Source organism: Nyctibius grandis, chromosome 22 (genome assembly GCF_013368605.1).
Source record: "Nyctibius grandis isolate bNycGra1 chromosome 22, bNycGra1.pri, whole genome shotgun sequence".
NCBI classification, from domain to species: domain Eukaryota; kingdom Metazoa; phylum Chordata; class Aves; order Nyctibiiformes; family Nyctibiidae; genus Nyctibius; species Nyctibius grandis.
In genome coordinates, this window is record NC_090679.1 from 3,539,238 (window position 1) to 3,558,824 (window position 19,587).

A 19,587-nucleotide genomic window follows, 5' to 3' on the forward strand; every position below is an offset into this window, starting at 1 on the left:
CTTCTCATGGAATAACTGGGTTGTTGTTTTTTTTTTCTGTAGAATAGCAAACCTGAAAATACAACTGGCTAAGCTTGACAGCGAGGCCTGGCCTGGCGTGCTGGACTCTGAGCGGGATCGCCTAATATTAATTAATGAGAAGGAGGAGCTCTTAAAAGAAATGCGATTTATTAGCCCCAGAAAATGGACTCGAGGAGAGGTGGAGAGACTGGAGACGGAGAGAAGGCGCCTGGAGGAAGACCTTCAGGCTGCTAGAGACACTCAAAGCAAAGCTCTAACTGAGAGGTAGGTGACTGGGCATAGGGCAGAGCTTGCCTTGTTGGACAAGAGGTAATCGGGAGCAAGCAGCAACATCCCCTGGCTGAATGCTCATAGCAGCGTGCCCTCAGATTTCCAGGAGACCACTTCTACTTATAATCTTTCTGAAATCATCTCCCAAAAGAAACTGCCTGCAAGTCTTACTCCCCAGCTGGGGAAAGATTGTTGTTCCTACAAATGGATCCTTTATGAGTGTGTAAGAAATGCTCAAAATAGCCCAGTATAATGTTAGCGTACTATAATGTATCTGTATGCAGCCAGCACCTCGCAGCAGCTTCCACAGTTGCTGTGCCGTCTGGAGCTTGGTAAATGTCAACAGATGGAATTTAAAATTTTTAAAATTTGTTGTTTGTTCTGAGCATCCTTGTGTGTGATTCCTGTAGGAACTGGTATTTGACAGGGCTGTGGGAGTTGCATGGAATATCCTGTGAATCTAAACTAGCTGAAAAACCAGCTATCCTCTATAATTTTACTTGTGTTGTAGGGGGAGATCTCATGGGAATGTACAGTGAGGGTGAATGCTGCATTAGGCATTGCCTACAAGCGCTTTACAATCTGGATGTATTAATGTGGGTGGCTATGGCAATGTTACTTCTAGGAGCACTCTCTTGAGTGTATATGGAATAGGCCTTTTGCACTCACTCTCTGTGGCTCTATATTTTCATTTCTTCTACATGCTCAATGTCCAGACTATACCAATTTTCTACATAGTCTTTTCATGGTTTTGTCATGCTGGAAAAAATGTAGGCATCTCAGATGTTTCAGCTGCAGGACTTTTACCAGACTGAAATATCTGTGGTTTGACAAGTGTTTCTGGTCTTGCCGTAAGATTAACACACTTGTTTGTGGTTTTTAGGAATATGGTCCTGTTCTAGTGTGCCAAAGAAATAGCATATTTCTGGAGAAGGATTTCTTGTCCAGGGCCCTGTTAAGTTAGGGTATGAGCACCCAAGTGCGCATGTTTGTGTCTCAAACCAATTCAGGTGTGAAATAAAACTGAGATGTTGCTGAAGTCCATAATTCATGTAAAGCCGTAATGAGATGGTTAATAACTAAATCGTATAAACCTTAGTCATCCATAGACCTTACTGAAAGCAAATGAAAGCATTTACACCTTTATTAGCACAGTAAGTATAAGAATGCAACAGTGTATAACGAGCAAAATCTGCCGGACTTTTTGAGGCCTGATCCTAGAAACATTAACTTTTATAGTACTAGCTGTAATTATTTTCCCTGTTGTGAATGTTTGCAGGATTGGGTTCCACATTTTACAAGTATTAGAAGTTGATAAACACCTACACATCTTGACCAAATTCTGTCCCATGTTACAGTGTGTATTAACTTTTGTAGGATTTCATTGAAAAAATAGAATTTGCCTTTACTCTTCATTTTAAATAGTAAATGCTGCTTTAGCTCATCTTTTTCTTCTGTCTTCTCTTAGATTGAAGTTGAATAGCAAAAGAAATCAGCTAGTCCGAGAACTGGAAGAAACAACACGATTAGTTGCAATGTTGCACACCCAGCTGAAAAGGTATGTAACCTTTTACAGAAGTTGTAGGTGCTTTAACTGCACATGGTGTAACTGCCTTTCTCTGCTAACAATTTCATCTCCCAACTGAGAGGTCGAAAAGGCCTTTCAGTTACAGTAGTGACCTAAGACCCCTGTGTAGTCAATGGAAGGAGAAGCCTGGAGGGTTATACATCGCACTCAGATGGATGGTTGAGAATGGGATAAATAACCTTGTGGTGGTGCCTCTGTCTGAGAACGGGAGGAGTTTGCGCAATCCCTTCTGTTTTGGACATGTAACATTTAGGTGACTAAGGATAGCTGAGTTTTTTGTACTAATGTTTGGTTACTGAAGTATTATATTAATAAAGTATGTTACAGACAGCTTAACACACAGCAAGTGAAGTGAACCTTAGTAATGCAACTACACATTCATGTGTGAATGTCATGATAATATTTCTCTGAATTAATTCCAAGTGTGCTGTTGCTTGCAATGTAGACAATATATTGAGACATCCCTGAATCTGTTGTGGTTCGTATGGTATATAGAAATGTTTCTGCAGTCGTAATGTGGTCTGGTTGTTCAGGCTGTAGTTTTGGAAGAGTAGGATTATTGTTTCCAGACAAATGCATGACCACAGGCAGTAAGGCCAAATCATCATTAGCTAAAACTATGTTTTTTTCTTTTTGATTAGGAAGAGAGTTTCGTGGGGTTTTTGTTTGGTTGAGGTTTTTGCTATCAGCGTGTACTGAATTTACTCTGTTTGTAGCTTCTGCTCCACTTGGATTCTGTTTCATTTTGTGAAGATGACACCGAAAAGACTGGAAAGAAATCCTAGCACAAGACTGACATGTAAATAAGCCACCATGGAGAATAGCTATCTGTGATGCTCTTATGCAGTGGAAATACATCGTATTTTCATTTCATCTAGCTGATTAGGGATCTTTTGAGGTGACCAAGAAGCATGTGAAACTAATTTCTTCCTAACTATGTGCCCAGTGTTCTTGGCATGCGCCTTCATAAGAATAAGCATTTGTTATTAACCCCATAATGCAAAATGTCTGGCATTCAAAGGTATGCACAAAATGAAGTTGAGCCCTGTTTGTTGATAAGGAAAAGATTAATTAAAACCCCTCCCTTTTCATAGTGAAATACACTGAAAAGCTTTAAATTTATTAGTCCTTTCTAGATCTATATATACTGCCAAAATGCAAAAACATCTTATCATGTTTCAGTTATGTTTCACCCAAAAGCTTTTTTGAATGAACATGATGCAGTGCACATCTGGCATGCAAATGCAGAAGATGTTTTGTGCCAAAATTATACTAAATTCTGCATACTTGCCTTTTTCTCATAAGGTCATGGGCATAATTATACACATGCAGCTTCTAGCTTTTACTCCATAAATAATAAATAAGGGATTATTAGGCTTATTAACATCCTCACTGTTTTTCAGTGGGGCAACTTAAGCCCTTTATACATATGCAGAAATTTTTCAATAGCTAATCCATATCTGAAGTGAGGGTTAAAGGTCTTTAAACAGTCAGTAATGAGCAAGGTATTCAATATCCGGAGCAGGAGTGTTGGTTTAAATGGAATTTCTAGGGATGTTATATATTGTAGTCAGTACTGGAGGATTTGTTGGGTCTTCTGAGCAGAAAACAGTGTGCTGTAGTATCTGAGCTTTCTCATCTGAACAGACTTCTATTCAGCACCTGCTTAAAATTAGTTTTGCTGTCAGTTATGTTCTGAACCTAGATCTCTAGGGATAAGTAATTTGTGTGAATGGATTTCAGAGCCCAGCCCCAACTCTTTCCCTTGCTCTCCTGGCCCTGGATTCCATGTAGCAGTCTTCTGGTAACTGCTAGCTGTTGTGATCTCTGAGGGCCAGTCCCAGGCAGCTGTGATATTGCCTTTTGGCTGTGGGTCCAAGATTGAGGTAAATGGAAGAAAATTTCCATATGGTCAGACAGTTTGTTGCAGTAACTTCATCTTCTTGCATGGGCCTTGCTGGTTTTTGTGGTCTGCTTTCAAGATTAACAGGAACCACAGATGTTTTCCAGACAGATGTGGGAGGAGAATGTTGTCACTAATTTTAATTGGTTTGAAACTATTCATTAGAGTTGTTTTGGCTAAACAAGGACTCTTATGAGGTCGATGTGGTGAGTAGAAAAATGTGTATGAACTATATTATTTTTATTGAAAAGCGACACAACTTTTCCACTGGGTAGGCTGTGGTTCTGGATTGTTGTGGGGACTAATACGTATGGCCTGAGCTAACAAAGCGAAATGTACCATGTGGGCGTAGAGATTTGGTGACATTGCAGTGTTTTCCTGAGAAATCGGGAGATACAGTATAATGGTTTTCTGACTTGTTTCCTTCAGTCTCTCCACCAGCATGCTTTCCCTCTCCTCGAGCAGCAGCCCTGGTTCTCTTGCATCTAGCAGAGGATCTCTTGCCACCTCCAGCCAGGATTCATCCACCTCAGCCAGTTTCACTGATCTCTACTATGAGCACCTGGAGCAGTTGGAGCAGTTGGACTCAGACTATCAAAACAAGCTTGACTTGCTCTTAGAAGGAGCCACTGGATTTAGACCGTCAGGCTGTATCACCACTATTCACGAAAACGAAGTAGCGAAAACCCACAAAGCAGATACCACCAGTCGCGTGCAGGCCCTGAGATCATTGTCTGGTACTCCGAAATCCATGACATCGCTATCTCCAAGGTCATCTCTCTCTTCTCCATCTCCACCTTGCTCTCCACTGGTGATAGACCCACTCCTAACTGGTGATGCATTTTCAAGCCATATGGATTTTGATGATGCAGAGATAAGTACAAACCTCTCAGAACTCACCCTAAACACTGGGAGTGGCAACTGTAGATTGGAAGAGCCTAGAGCAGGAGATAAACATCTAGGTCAAGGTATGGTAACAAACTATTTGCATGCACATGCGTGCATTTATTTTTAATACAGTTTATAAAGCATTGAGAAGCAAGTATTTCTAAAGCTGTCTGTCATCTTGATGTCTTTGTGTTGAAAAGCGTATTCAGCTGGGTGTCCTATCTTGCTTGGGAGAAAGGACTGGTATTTTAATTTGTACATGAAAAATACTGCTGATCTGATGAGCCTTGCAGAAGACTGTATCTAGGTGTGTTTTTAGTGTACTTATATGCATGCGTACACAACTTACAGGGATTTCATGTGTGAGGGTAAATGGTTGTGGTGGGATTCCTGGTTTAATTTGGCACTAAACTATTCAGAATGTCATCTAGTGTTTTGGGTCTGGGAGGCACATAATGCCATATTGACACAAACTTTTTGGCCAAGCTTTTGAGGAAGGCTGGGAAAGCCATTTAGCTTAATAGTTAACAAATTATAATAAAAATCCTTCCCCGCCACCTCAGCATGCACAACGTCTTGCTCTGGTTCCCAGTAAATCAGTGGCAGTGAATTTATTAACCTCAGCTGAGCAGACATGTCAAGGCTGTGCTTGAATTTCTGCTCTTTTGAGGGGGATGGTCTCTTAGCAACAAAAATGTGTTTAAATTGTGAGCGTGATAAAATAAGACATTTAGAGATAGTGGATGTTCTCATACATGCATATGGCTTATTGGTGGGTGGGAAGGGTTCATCCTTTTTTTAGAATGATGATGGCTGGGCTGAAGGGGATGGAAAGCAGTAAGCAGCAGTCAGGGCACTCGTGTAGGGCCTGTCTGAAGCCCTTGTGACTCTAGTTGGGTTAAATCCAATGGAGATGAGTGAAATGACTGTACTTGTAACTGCAGTGAAGAGCTTTAAAGGCATTATAAACTTGCAAGCTATAGTGGTATGAACTAGCAGTGCAGTTTGTTTCTGTTTTTCACAGGATTATAAAACAGCCTATGTGAATAAAGGGAACTAGCACCATGTTACCACTGCCTTCTGCATTAAGGTGGCTGACACTGTTTAAAATACAATAAAAGACATGAGTGCAGATCTTCCCCTTCGAGCTGCTATTTTCCTACAAGCAAGAGGTATTATGCATTTGAGTAGGAAACACTAATTATTCTTATTAGAACTGGGCCCTGATTAGTTTTCACCTTTTTAGCTCTTCAAGATTTGTCAAGGCTGTTAAAGTGAAAGCTCAGGTGTTAAGCAGATTAAGTGATTATTGCTGTTAGCCAGTCAGCAGACAAAATAATCACCATAAGTAGTTTATTTCAGGGCACTAATGAGATGAGATTTTACTCCTCAGGCATTTTCAGGGTGGGGGGGGCGGTGTTCAGTGTAACACCCGAAACATGGTGGCTGGATCTGGGGTGGTTGGTACTTGGCCTTATGGGCAAAGCATGCTCACGTGTTCCTGTGAGTAGAGCTGAACAGCATGCATATGAGGGATTTGCTTTTTGTTTCTGTTAGAACAGAACCTCTGCTACCTTTGAGGCTGAAATAAGGTTTCCTCTCTCACCTGAGTGACACCTGAGCAATTTAGGTGAAACTAATAGCAAAACCTGGAATCTGGCAAAGTCTGGCATTCTCTGAGGAAACGGTGCGGATGTGAGGACAGTGCATGACATGGCTCTTCAGGGCCTTCTCACGGTGTGCCCAGGAGAGCCCATGGAAGGGAAGATGGCAGGAAGTGAAGAGCAAACTTTAAATTCTTGATATGAATGAAAAAAATGGGGGAAAAAACATAGGAAGTGTTATCTGCCTGCTTGGAAATATAGAAGTGAGTTGAGTCAGTGCTGAACCCTTCCATAAACTTTCTTTTTAGTGGGATACCTCTTTAGAGACTTAAGGCTTAAAAGGGAAGATCCAAATTTTGTGTTAATTAGCCACATGAAAAAGTTACAGGTTCAGTGTGTGTGTAAGACTTGCAGGGCTGAGCTTCCAAGTCCTTTGCTAAAAAAGTAAGGAAAAGGATGGTTCCATGATGAATCCTTTTCAGGGAAGCGTTCATCTTTATTCAGGTTTGCACTTCAGCATTCTGCTGTACAAACAGATACCCACTTCATTGCCAGGTTTTGTGCACCTTCTGTATTTGCCCCCCGTGGCCACAAGATGCTCGGGCGAAGTGGTCAAAAATGAAGGCTTTCTGGGTTGAAATGACTAGATGACATCGGTAATTGAAAGAGAAAAAGAGGTTAAGGGTATGGAGACCAACCTGCGGTGTCCTTCCCAGTAAGCAAGCTTCATGCAGAGGGCTTCCCGGAGCGGCATTTCTGGCAGTGGTGTGTAAAACTCCAACAACTTGATCTAGAAAGCCAGCCAGCGAGGATAAATTATTTTCATATTAAAACCCTAGAACAGGAGGTACAAAGCAGCATTGAGGAAAGAAGAAACATAGTTTTGACCCTGCCCACATACCTCCAGCATAGCCTATGATCAAGAGTGCAGCAGGGGCCAGGCCCTAGCACACGGCAGGAGGGAGGATGGATTAAACTGGGAACGCCAGTATTAGATGGATCCATTTGTTTCAGTTAATGACTGATACTGTGTGTGTTACATATGCTAACTTTTTTACATGTGCTTTGGCCTCTGGGGAAAAGGTCTGGACATGTATTTCTGTCCAGCGGTTCCATGGGAATACCAAGATGAAAAATACCATTCAGGGTTTTGTCAAAACACATGCGGATGAATGGGCCCAAAGTGCAGTATCTTGGTGTTCCCTGTAGCACCCTCTGTTGATTGTAGAACAGGTCCTTATGTTATCCCACGGCCCTATGTTGAGCTTGCACACTTTTTGCACCAATGTTTTTTCAAAGCTGCTTTTAATTCTTTAAGTGGCTTTGTGAGACTGTGCCAAAAAAAAAACCCAAAACAACACAAACTTGCCTTGTAATAAAGAAAATATGGGATAGCAACCATTTATTGGTTTGGGGGCATGTGCTTTCCTAAGGCTACAGGAAAGCTGGACCACTTCTGAAAGATGAAAGCCCCTTGGAGTGTGTTGCTGCCCTTCTGCTGTGGGGTTACAGGTGCTCCCAGTGTGACAACACGGCACCTCCTCCCTCTTGGAGCAGGTCTCCCAAAGCCCTGACAGTGAGGGAGAGCTAAGAGCTAGTTACGTCCCAGCACTCATTAGCCACCTTGGCAGACAGTTCTCCAGACTCTCGCCTGAAGCATATGTCTGCAGAAATGGGATGGTTCAAGTGAAAAGGTGCAGAATTTGCAGAAGTTTCCAGGGTGTATCTTTCCCTGTTTTGTAGCATAAGAAGTCTATGCCAGATAACACCTCTGTGCAAAACTCCTTGCTTCAGCTTCCTCTGTTTCTCTTCCCTATCTCCTTTTCCCTGCATTCCTGCATGTGGCTGCTACTTTAAATCCTGTAATCTCTCTTTCTCTCCATGTTTAGCTAGTTAACCTGACCTTTCTGGACCTATCTTCTGTCCTGTGTACACTGACCTTTGGGGTTTAGGGGTAGGCGGGTGGTGGTTTTTTGCTGTTCCTCCTCCTTGAAGCTAAACTTGGTTTAAGCTCTCCAGGCAGGGTAGAGAGCGGTTTCCCTCTGCATAACCCTTACTTGGCCAGAGCTTGGTCAGTCACGTTTGCCTGGCCGCTGCTCTCTGGGTAGGTAGGACCAGAAGGCCTGCTACCAGCTTAAGGGTGACTTGCAGTAGGAGCTGTTTTATTGGTTCATATTTATAACTTCACTAGAATTTAGAAGTTCTGCTGCTTCTGCACGTTGCTCATCTTGTCATGGGTACATCCCTGCCTTCCCAGTGCTCTGAAAGCCTCTCCTCGCATTGCCTGCGAGGACCTGCACCTGTGGAGGTGCTGGGGCAGCCCCTTGTAATGCGCTCAGCACAACTGGTGTGTAACCTCACCCTGTGGGTACGCTACTGCAGGGCCAGAGTATTACATGGGCATTGACTGTGCAGTGAAGCCTGGCTCTTGCCTCCACCACATAGGCTGTTCCTTGGTTGTCCAGGGGCTTTTTATTCTCCAGGGCAGTCAGGCACGTTCCTGAAGCACTAACTTCACAGTGGCTGTTGGGCACAGCCCGCCCTACCTGTGTCCTCTCTGTCTTCAGAAATGTGCTGTTGCTTAACAATACTTGGGTGGGGGAAAAATGCAATTCAAGGGGAGGATGAGGAAAAAAAAGCTGCTCCTGATGCAGACTGTTTTCATTAACACCTGTTTTTGATTTTCCTCTGTGCTTTTCTGATAGGTATAAATACAGCCGGAGGGACGGCTCTGAAAGTGGCGTGTGTGTCAGCTGCAGTGTCTGATGAATCTGTTGCTGGAGATAGCGGGGTGTATGAGGCGTCTGTACAAAGGTAGATATCAGATCTCTCTCTAGGAAGAAGCCAATGACTCAGCTTTGCACACAGGAGTCAGCTGGAATACTGCTGGTTATGACCTTTTTTGTAGTTTGGTGGCTAAAGTTCTCAATCTCAGATTTCTTAATCCTTCTAAAAAAACTATGAGCAGGTTGAATTTGATTATCAAAGTGACCCATGCTTCCCATAACAGAAGTAGCTGAAAGCAAGCTCACAGAGAACTGTGTGAACAGCTGGTCTGTTTGGGAAGGTGCTGGTAAGCTGTGACTGCTGCCTTGATGGGGGTAGCAGAGCCATCTGGCAGGTATAAAGTTCCCCTCCTGTCAGTCAGCTGTTCTGGTGTCAATGACAGCCCGCAGGCAGTGTGAGAGGACTTTGGGATGTTTAAGGAAGATAGCAGAAGCACCTTGAACTGCCTTATGGATGTGTACGTGCTGCGATGCAGTTCCTTACTGCTTGGATCCAGTATGTGATTTCTGCAGGACTTCTCCCCCCAAGTGCATAGCTTATAGCTGGAGCTGGGCGTCGTGGCTCTTGCTGGATTTCTGGACCTCCCCTGCTGCTTGCTAAAACTGTCTGGGGTGGTTTGACAAAAAGTTTACTGGTTTGGCTGCATCTAACATGGGTTTTCCTACTGTTTTTATTGGCATTGAGATGAATTCTGGGGTCATTTGTTGCAAGACACAACTGTAGAGGTAAAAAATTGCTCATCTCATATTCCCCCCATTCATTCATTATATTCATTAATTCTCTAGATAAACGAGTAATTTTTTTATGTTTACAGCACAATTCACTTTGACGAGAAAGTGCAGTGCTTCTTTAAATTAGCCCTCATGGGCTCAAGTCAGGCAGTCAGACAGTTGGGTGTCTTAGGTCCCGTGTCCCCTCAGCGGGATAGGGAGCTCTGCGGAGAGGGGAGGAGGGACACTGTGTGACAGTTACAGAAGCATCCCATGCACACTCGCATGTCTGATGTTACTTAGTGTTGTTTGGGTTGTTGACTTACCAGCCTTTGTAATGCCTACAATATCATTTTGATGCCTAGAATAAATGGTGAGGGTAGGATGAGCAATACGTTTGTCCTCTGTAGCTGAATTGTAATGAAATGCAAGAGAGTGCTAAGTAATATGGAAAATACTTAGAAGAATGCTAATCCTGTTTTCGTGTGCTACAACATAGCCTCCGAGTCAATTAGACAATGAATGTAGTTTTGGGGACTTTCAGTGCATAAAACTTCGGAGGAGTAGTACATTGGGAGGGAAATGATGCAGGTAGCTGTTTCAAGGAAGACCAGTCAGTGTACTCTGTCACTTTAAATGTGCTTAAGGAAGTTTGATTTCGTAAAGAAACAAAGGAATGACTTAAGTCTAATCGAACTTGCGAGTTTTTGCTGTCGTGATGCAGGACAGGATTGCAGTTGTTAAGTCTTATTTCTGTTGCTGGGCAGTCAGCTGTCTCTACTAAAATCCAGTCAAGGGAACCCTTTCAAAAATCCCCCACTGCCTTGTTTTTGCAGTCTTTTGTGTGGCTTTTTTTGGCAGTGAAGGGGGAAGGCATATGACTTTCTGCTGATAAGCACTGTAATATGTACCTCTAAGGATGATTGCACTTACTTCTTAAAAGGGCTTTCTTTCAGCTGCTGATTTTACAAAATCCATATACCCAACCCCTGAATGGAAGGGAAAAGATCTTGTATCACCTAAATGCTAGCACTTCAATAAGAGGGAAATCAAGTCCTTAATTGTCTTTGATTTCTTTCAGACCATGTGTGTCGGAAGTGATGGTGTTTGACAGTGATGATACAGAAGCAGCTGGGACAGCTAAAGTGCAAATTGCAATGAGGTAAGCGCTACACATTTTCGTTGGATTTTCCTTCCAATGGAAAGAATGATATATGGGATTTAAGATAGTGCTTTCTGTTCTGTTTTCTTATCCTGCTTATCCTGTCCTATTAGTATTAACTAACTAATACCCTCTTTGTAGTGTAATTGAGAATTACACTCGACTCCAGGAGGTCCATGGCCCAGTTATCCTCTTCCATATCAGTGGAAATCAACTGGTGATAGTGTGGTATGAGGGTGCAAACCAGCATTAGGAGCACTGACAGCGCTGGGCTGGAGAAAGCCTTTTGCTGGCTTGCAGTCTCCTTTAGTGTGCAGCTTGTAGGGGAAAAACTGCTGAAAGTAAATGGCAATCATAATCATTGACCACACCTGAATCCCGCAAGTAGTGGGTAAGGCATAGGAAGGCAGGCACAGAGGCATCCTCCTTAAGTGACTTAGTGGAAGGTTATTTATGATTTGAGGAAAAATAAGTAGTGCAAAACTCTCTTGTCATGGCCATCAACAGTAAAACAATGGTTACCCATAACATCTTCACTGTTGTACTTCAAGTATTGCTACTTGTAACTTGTTTATATTACGGTCATTATATAAGGGCTTTCAAAAGGTTTTAGTTACAACACAGCAAGTTAGCTAGACCTCAGGAAAAGCTCAAATCTCTGGTCCATTGTATCTGAATTCCGATGTTCTGGAGTGTTCTAAATTATGGATCTTCTGGCAGCAAAACTTCACGTAATATGAAACTGGTTTTGTTTTAAACTATGGGCCAGCCATGGCCCCATTATTGTTTTGTCTTGTTTGTAAATTTGTAGCATTGTTTGTTTGTGTTAATGAAACAAGTTAAATACTGATTCATGGAGTCCAGGGCAGACTTCTCTAATAATGCTTTTTTGTGTCTTTCCAATTCAGATATGATGACAAAAATAAGCAATTTGCGATACTGGTCATCCAGCTGAGTAATGTTCCAGCACTGCTGTTACAACAAGATCAAAAAGTGTAAGTGGGTGCAATAAACAGGCTTGAAGTATTTTTATTAGATTCCAGTGAGAATTAAACAGATACTAGTTTTTGGTTTTTCACACTCTTAAAAATTTACCCTTTCTGAAATGCTTCTACACTTTATTATGGGTAGCAACATTTATGAACTAATAAACCCGCAAACTGAGATAAGGTGCATTTTTTTCCTCCAATGACTGTATTTGCTAGAAAAGGACTTGCCTGGAATTAGCACTATCCAGCAAGGTTCTTCACTGTCGCAGTGCCCAGAGCAACTGCGTGGAGTGGAGAGGGGGTGTTCATTCTGCTACAGAACTCATCCTCAGACACCTGCACATATGCATGTGTGGGGGAATGTACAGCTTCTACTAGACTCATTCTAGGTTTAAATTCAGCCGTGTGCTGAATAAGCTGACAAAAATTGGATTCGTTTTTGGGTAGCTGTTTCTACCTATGAAAGGGTACGTTAGCAGTGTGACAAGTTGCACAGACGTAAGCAACCATGTAAAACGTAATCCCATGATGTTCGATTAAAGGATTCAGAAGGATGAAGTCCACAGCAACTCATGCCTCTTCGTGTCTCTGATGTTGTGACGAGATGTGCCTTTTTTCTCAGCTGACTGATATTGTGAAGAATAGGATAGGACAGTAGTGTCCACAGTGCTTAGGATGAATTTCACTTACAGATTTATGGAGCTGTTGCAATGGAGGGAACTGCAAACCTGTATGGTAGTGCTGATTGCAACCCTTTTTTCAATAGGAACATCCGCGTGGCTGTCCTGCCCTGTTCAGAAAGCACAAGCTGCTTGTTTCGCACAAGGCCGGTGGAAGCTTCAGACAATCTTGTGTACAATGAAGTATTTTGGGTTTCTATCTCTTACCCGGCTTTACGCCAGAAGACTTTAAGAGTCGATGTTTGCACTGTAGATAAGTCTCACCTTGAAGAATGTTTGGTTAGTATTAATCTCTATTTTAATATTTTTGTGTTTGTTTCCTCTTTTTAATTAGACAAAACTTTAAACTCTGAAGTATGGCAATTTCTGTGAAAGTTTTCTTGATGATCCTTAGCTATATTATCTCTCCCAGATAGTGTTCTTCGCAATAACAACTTTAATCAGGAAAAAAAGATCTGTTAGATAAATGTTTTGTGACAGAACTACTGGTGTCAGACTACTAGATTTCCCTTCTCTCATGATTTAATGTGAAACCTTACCTATTTTTCTTCCTTTTGGAAACATTAGTTGTATTGTAATTGAGAATGGACTTAGAGGAAATTTGGAAGCCACTGTAGAATATTAAAGATCTCTAAAGGATTTTTTTAAAACTGCTATTAATCTACACTATTGAAATCCATATGAACATAGTTTTTTGAGTGCTAGTATTGCCATAGCCAGCTGCCCCCTGTTGTTAGAAGAGCCTTTTTGTTGCTCAGTATTACCTGAGCAAGTTGATTTTAATAGAACTATTTCTAGAGTATTGTACTCCAGAACGTGAGTAGGGTGTGTTGAGCTGGGACATAAGCAAGTGTTAAGTTACAGAAAAGTTGATGTTTCATCCTGCACGGGTTCCATAGCTTCTCCCTTGACTGGAAGGGTGCATGTTTTATAGTGCCTCTGCATTTCTTCCTTCACTTGCTTTGCAAAGCACACTTTGGTTCAAGAAAACATCTGTTTTCCAAACGTGTTTTTTTTTTTTCCTTTGGGCAGCGTGTACAGTTCTACAGTGCCTGAGCTCCTGGTGAGAGCATGCTAACTTGCAGGAGGTGTGCTCAGCATGCAGTCTGCCAGACTGGGCTGGTGCAATGGAGTCCACTCAGGCACGCATTAAATTGCAAATCAGTTTTACTTTGGCTTTGAGTATGTCAGGATGTGTGCTAAATGTAATGCAGTAAAAAATGACAAGGCAAATGAAGAGGAATGGAACATACAAAGCTAAAGCATCTCAATCTGAGGCAGTGATTTTTGTCAGCCTTGCAAATTTCTTGAAAGGGAGTCTTCATCTCTTGTTCCTTTCTCTTTTTCTTTGAAGCTCTGGCTGTGATTTATCCTGGCTGCAGTAGCACTATTCATACTTCTGGATTCTTGTACACAGGAGCTGTAGTGAAACACTTGCTACTTGGATTGGAAGCCCTGAACGATGTTAAAAATAATTAAACATAAAGCAGTACTAGTGCTGTTGAAATGGGGATAAACAGGGCAATTCTTGTTTTTGTCAAACTTGCCGAAGTCACATAGTCCTGGATTTTCATTCTCATTTCTTCTTACTGGTGTGATAATCATTCATTTTGTTATTACACTAAAACTGTGGTTTTGCTCTCAATAGGGTGGAGCACAAATTAGCCTTGCTGAAATATGTAGATCCGGAGAGAAATCAACCCGTTGGTATAACCTCCTTAGTTATAAGTATCTGCAGAAGCAAAACAGGAAAAGTAAACAAGGAAACATTCACTCTGAAATACCCTGCACTGAAAAAACAGTAAGAACAACCACTTTAATCAAACAAATCTCTTCAAAACAGTACTAATGGGAGGGTTTATGTGGCTGAAGGACTGTTACAGTAGACAAGAAGTGAAGGCTAGTGTGTTTATATTTAGAACTTGAAAATGTCATTAAGTGCAGCAAAATAATTAACATGTTGATTACAGATATGCCCTTGTCCTGGGCTAAATACTTACTGATACCTGCTCCTCACAAGCTGAGGGATGTGGTATGTGGTGTTGTGTAAGTGATGTGTGAGCTCTTGCCTTTCTTCCCACTAGACAGCTCACCTTGCTGCAGTGAACTTGCTGAACGAGTCAAGATACAGACTTACCTCTGCACGTGCATGGCATGCAATATGCTCAGCCTATAGCTGCACACGTGCATATGCTCGTGGAACTGGGGGAGGTGGGCCAGGTATGCTCACACAGGCTTGACTGAGCACTAGGCTGCTTGAACAACGCAGGTGGAGAGACTACGACTCTCTCCTGCTGCCACAGGAAAGCTGGTTGGGGCTGTTCTGACCAGAAAGGCTGGGTGCTTTGCAGGTTGTGAGAGTCGTATCTTCTCAAGAAGCCTCTTGCTCTCCTCAGGACTCTGTCTCAGCACTCTTAGAGCAGACAGCTGTTGAACTGGAAGCTGTGGAGAAGAAACTGGAGGAAAGCAGAAGCACTTTAACTAGTGGAGAGAGCTGGTAGGTATCATCCCACCATCTTAGTGTTGTGGGATGATTGGAGCATTTGGGGATTCGTGTGCAGAGAAAAAAGCAGATGATACAGAGCTGTGGGAGGCTGCTTCTGTCTCTTTCTGTTTTGGTGAAAAATCCTGTTTCTTCTGTTCTGGAGGTTGTGCTTGGGAAATGAGAACAAAGCTGATAAACATTGAAAATATTCAATAGCACTGTGCTAATTTTGTTATTTGTACAATGTTCTGTGGATGTCCATGAAAGCTCCACTGTATGGTGCAAGGCTTTGCTTGAGTATTAATTTTGGCAGTTGTTTACATGGTTCAGATTCAGAGTTTATTAATGAAGCCCAACATTTGAAATAAAAAGCAAGCAGTGGGTTTGATGGAGAAGCCAGCTGTGAGTTCAAAGGAGCTGAAAAGGATGTTAAAACAATGCTTCAATTTTGTCCAGCATCACTTTTTAAACTAAGATTAATGGCATTCTGAGAGCTCCCCTTAAGATGCATTCACCTTAAGCTCAGACCACATGGCTGAACCCTCAGCTTGCTTCTTCAGAAGCAAGATCAGTAAGAAGTTTTTGGCTGTAACGGTTGCCTTCTGGTGCAGCTTCACTCCAGTTTCAATTATTCCCTTATAAGCCTGTGTTTGTGTAATCTCAGTGGCTGCAGGACCTGCCAGGTACAACTGGCTGCCTTGGGGATGTGTTTCTATCCAGCATCTTACAGGAATATTGCCCACCATAGGCCAGTTCAATAATGGAGCTGTTCTTAACAGGCAAGACGAAGAGGTTCCTGATCAGGAAGAACAGGATGAGATCAGTGAAAACGAAGCAGAGGAGGAGGAAGAATTCTGTGCCGGAAAATCGCTGTGGGAAACAGAAGACAGTCTGAATTCCCAGCTGCACGTGGAAATAGCAGTGAAGGTAAACTCAAGGGCCTTTTGAACAGAAAGATGAGTTAAGCTTCCCGTTGCTCAGCTGACTGGATTGCTGTTGACGTGAGCAAGGCTACAGCAGTTATTTGAAAGTTCATCATTGATGTTTAAATGTTTATCTACCTGAAATCTTATTTTAAATAACGCTGCGTGACCATTTTGTCTCACAGTTATTATAGCATCATTTCATGCCGCCTTTTTGCTCCTCATGAAAACTGTTCTCATTAATGTGACAGTGGCTTTGACCTTGTTTAATTTTGAATGTCGTTGTAGTCTAACAAACGTGTGCTGTACACGTGCTCTCTGTGCATGTACATACAGCGAATTGGATCTTTGCTGCAGATGCACAGCAAGTAAGGGAATGGTCTTTAAAATCATGTGAGATTGCCAGGTCACATTGATGTACTGGATCAACAGGCAAAGCTCGTTGGAATCAATTGTGTTGTACAGCGATCAATGGATGCAGAGCCCTTAGGGAGCGATACAGTTAATGTAGCAGCTAGTGAGTTCAAAGAGTGAAGTGTCACGACACTGCATCAAAAGGGCTAAAGAATATCTGGTTTTGAATGCGATGCCTCTGGGACTGAAAGCAGAGATGTATCACAGGCGGCTGTCAGACAGCCCTGGGTACATGTCACCGGTAAGACAGCAAGCTGGCATTTACTCTGCAGTATCTGTCTTTCAGGTGGATAAAGAGACAAACACAGAGAGCCTCGCACAGTCTTCTACCGTAGTTCGTCCAAAAGACAAAAGAGGAGCAAATCCACCCCAAACCCAGTTTGTCAGAGGTAGCACTATCATCCGCTCAAAAACATTTTCACCAGGACCACAAAGTCAGTATGTGTGTCGGGTAAGGAAAATGCAATCCCGAGGTTATAAATGCTGTTTTTCATTAATGAATGCATGGTATCAGTGTTCACTTAGTCTGAATTTTTCACGGAGACCTGACACTGCTTTCTTCTTTCCCCCTTTGACTTCAGAAGTTGCTCTGTCCTCACCTCCTAGACAGTATCTTTCCTTGGAACTAGTAGTATTAAGCACAAATTTGTAAAATATATATGTGCACATATGTTTGTGGTACATACAGCATGTTGAGATACCCAAACTAACCTGAAAGGGCTGCTGTAAGACAGTGATGAATAAGCTGCATATCAAGCCCTTTCCTGCTGCTTTAAGACTGTTGTGTGCTAACCTGAACTGAGTTAGCTGTGTCCACCTGACGTTAGATGAGATGAACATGAAAGCTTGGTAGAAATGGAAAGGTAAGTACCTGATAATGTCAGCAAAAAAACTGGAAGCTTGAAAATCTCCAGTGTGCTTTGTCTGAAGGTAACTGAACAGGCCACATACTGGGTCAGGATGTCACTGCCACTGCTTTGAAATGTTTGTCCACAATTATTTCCTGGACTGAGGGTCAGCCTAAACTATAAATAACTCATCTTTTAAATTGAATTGGCACACAAACAAGCTCTGCATTTTATCACGCATGACCTGTCCTAAGTGGGCATGCTCTTAATACAGCTGAGCCGGATTTGATGTGCAGGTTTTCTCCAATTCAGAAGCAGGTGCTTCCATAGAAACAAACCTCCTTCAATTTGCAGCAGTGGCCTGTGCTTGGGTGGTAGAGGCACTGTGTCCCAGCACATACAGATCCCACAGCCTGTTATCCCCCGCCCCCAACTTTGAGAAGGAACTTGAGAAGAGAGTTACGCCCTACTTGAGTTGAGCTCTTTTTAAGGGTCTAGAGACAATCACAAAAGAAGGTAGACTGTACATGTGTAACATGACAACTCTTAAGTGGAAAAACACAGACGGATAGGTTACAGGTAAACCTACCTCTTGCACCACTAGCTTAAAATACAGGTGACCAGAGAAAACAGGAAACTCTAATAAAATAGGCCAATGTTTTACAGATGATAGAAAAGAATAATTTTTTTATTATTATTACTTAGAGCTTATTTTTCTAGGCTGTTTTGCCCAGCCTAGTTACTTGCACAGGAGAAGGGCAGTGGCGTAGAGTCCCATATTATACCCTAACTTAGTGTCTCTCTTTCCGTGCAGTCTGTTCCCAGAAGGGGACAGCGTTCAAGGCTTGTGGCAGGATCTGGCCGTGCTAAATGGATTGCATGTTGTGTACTCAGACTGGGGTGGTACCTGTCCGCTGCAGCCTTTCACAAAACTTCATAGTTCTGCTTACATCACTGCTTATAATCACTTACAGAACCCTCTGATCTTGCTAACTGTGTGTGTATGCACTGCTTGTATTTCTTTCATGAAAAATATGTGGGTTTCACTTTCATTTCCAGCTGAATCGCAGTGATAGTGACAGTTCAACGCTATCCAAAAAGCCCCCCTTCGTTCGAAATGCAATGGAGAGACGAAGCGTCAGAGTGAAACGGGTAAAAACATCAGCGCTTATTTTTTTTTCTCTCACATAGACACTTACAAAAACTGGAAAACTGTTTTAGAGGAAGAATTTGCAAACATAAATCAGTTGCCATGTGTGTTCTTTCACAACCTTTGTGTGTGAGAAGTCTCTCAAGGCTACTTTTCTTTGATATATCAGAATATGACAGGAATGTTTAAGTTGGGGCTCATTTAGAACAATCAGTTTAGGAAGATGGCTCCTGGTATTTTCCATCTTGTCAGAGCAGAAGTAGCACAAACAGTTTTGCTGTGTTTATTGTTGTGAGATTTATAAGAACTTATAATAAATGTGAGGAGCTGGGGAAAAAGGTGAGGAGAATGATGTCTCAGATGCTCAGGTGACTGCGTTGTGGTGACTCCATGGCACACAATGAACCCCTGTGCACATTGTGATGGCAGTCACTGAAATTCCCCCGGGACACTGATGCTGAGCTGCTAAGGAGATGGTTTTCTTGAGGCAGCTTGTGTTTGAAACTAGCAGAAAGCAACATAATACGTTACTGGAAAAAAACAAGCACAGGTTTTTCTGCTGCGTTGTAGATTCATCAGAAGATGAGACATTAAACTTAGGAGCAAGGTGCGCAAACAAGTCTTGTTTGATTTGGAGAAGCTGCCAAGGAAGAAATTTAGTGGAAACAAAAAAATCAAAAGGCTTATCTATAAGACTTGCTTGAGTTTGTGCTTTCTGTCTTGAGACAGATTGGAAAGCAGGATCAATAGCGAAAAAATGGGAAAAATGGGTCTCATGATGTATTTGGCCCTTCATGGGGAGTGGTCGGGACAGTTCTCATCACTGTGTTCATACGCCCCTTCTTTTCTAGCCTTCAATCAAGTCCTTCGGTACTGAGCGCCTAATCCGCACTTCACTAGACCTGGAGCTGGACCTGCAGGCTTCGAAAACCTGGCACGATCGGCTGGTTCAGGAGATCTCGGTGCTGAGGGAACTGAAGGAACAGTTGGAACAAGCTCAAAGTCAGGGTGAAAAAGAATTGCCGCAGTGGGTGAAGGATGATGAGAGATTTCGACTTCTGCTGAGGCTAGTGGAAAAACGAGTGAGTAATACCTGCCTTTGGATTTTATTCAACATGATTTGAGAAACAGGGGGCTTTGGACAGTCAAGAAATGATGCCTTAGC

At 42.4% G+C, this 19,587-nt stretch overlaps 1 protein-coding gene across 1 annotated transcript in view; it reads left to right on the plus strand.

The window, feature by feature from the left end:
• WWC1 (WW and C2 domain containing 1) overlaps positions 1–19,587 on the plus strand; it is a 72,671-nt gene that overhangs the window by 50,393 nt on the left and 2,691 nt on the right. The window contains exons 9-21 of the mRNA XM_068417186.1: positions 43–285; positions 1,760–1,849; positions 4,212–4,750; positions 8,980–9,088; positions 10,853–10,933; positions 11,842–11,928; positions 12,689–12,881; positions 14,251–14,403; positions 14,999–15,099; positions 15,867–16,014; positions 16,711–16,875; positions 18,332–18,424; positions 19,274–19,504. Of these exons, the coding sequence (XP_068273287.1) occupies positions 43–285; positions 1,760–1,849; positions 4,212–4,750; positions 8,980–9,088; positions 10,853–10,933; positions 11,842–11,928; positions 12,689–12,881; positions 14,251–14,403; positions 14,999–15,099; positions 15,867–16,014; positions 16,711–16,875; positions 18,332–18,424; positions 19,274–19,504 (2,233 nt within the window). The remainder of the gene's footprint in view (positions 1–42; positions 286–1,759; positions 1,850–4,211; positions 4,751–8,979; positions 9,089–10,852; positions 10,934–11,841; positions 11,929–12,688; positions 12,882–14,250; positions 14,404–14,998; positions 15,100–15,866; positions 16,015–16,710; positions 16,876–18,331; positions 18,425–19,273; positions 19,505–19,587) is intronic.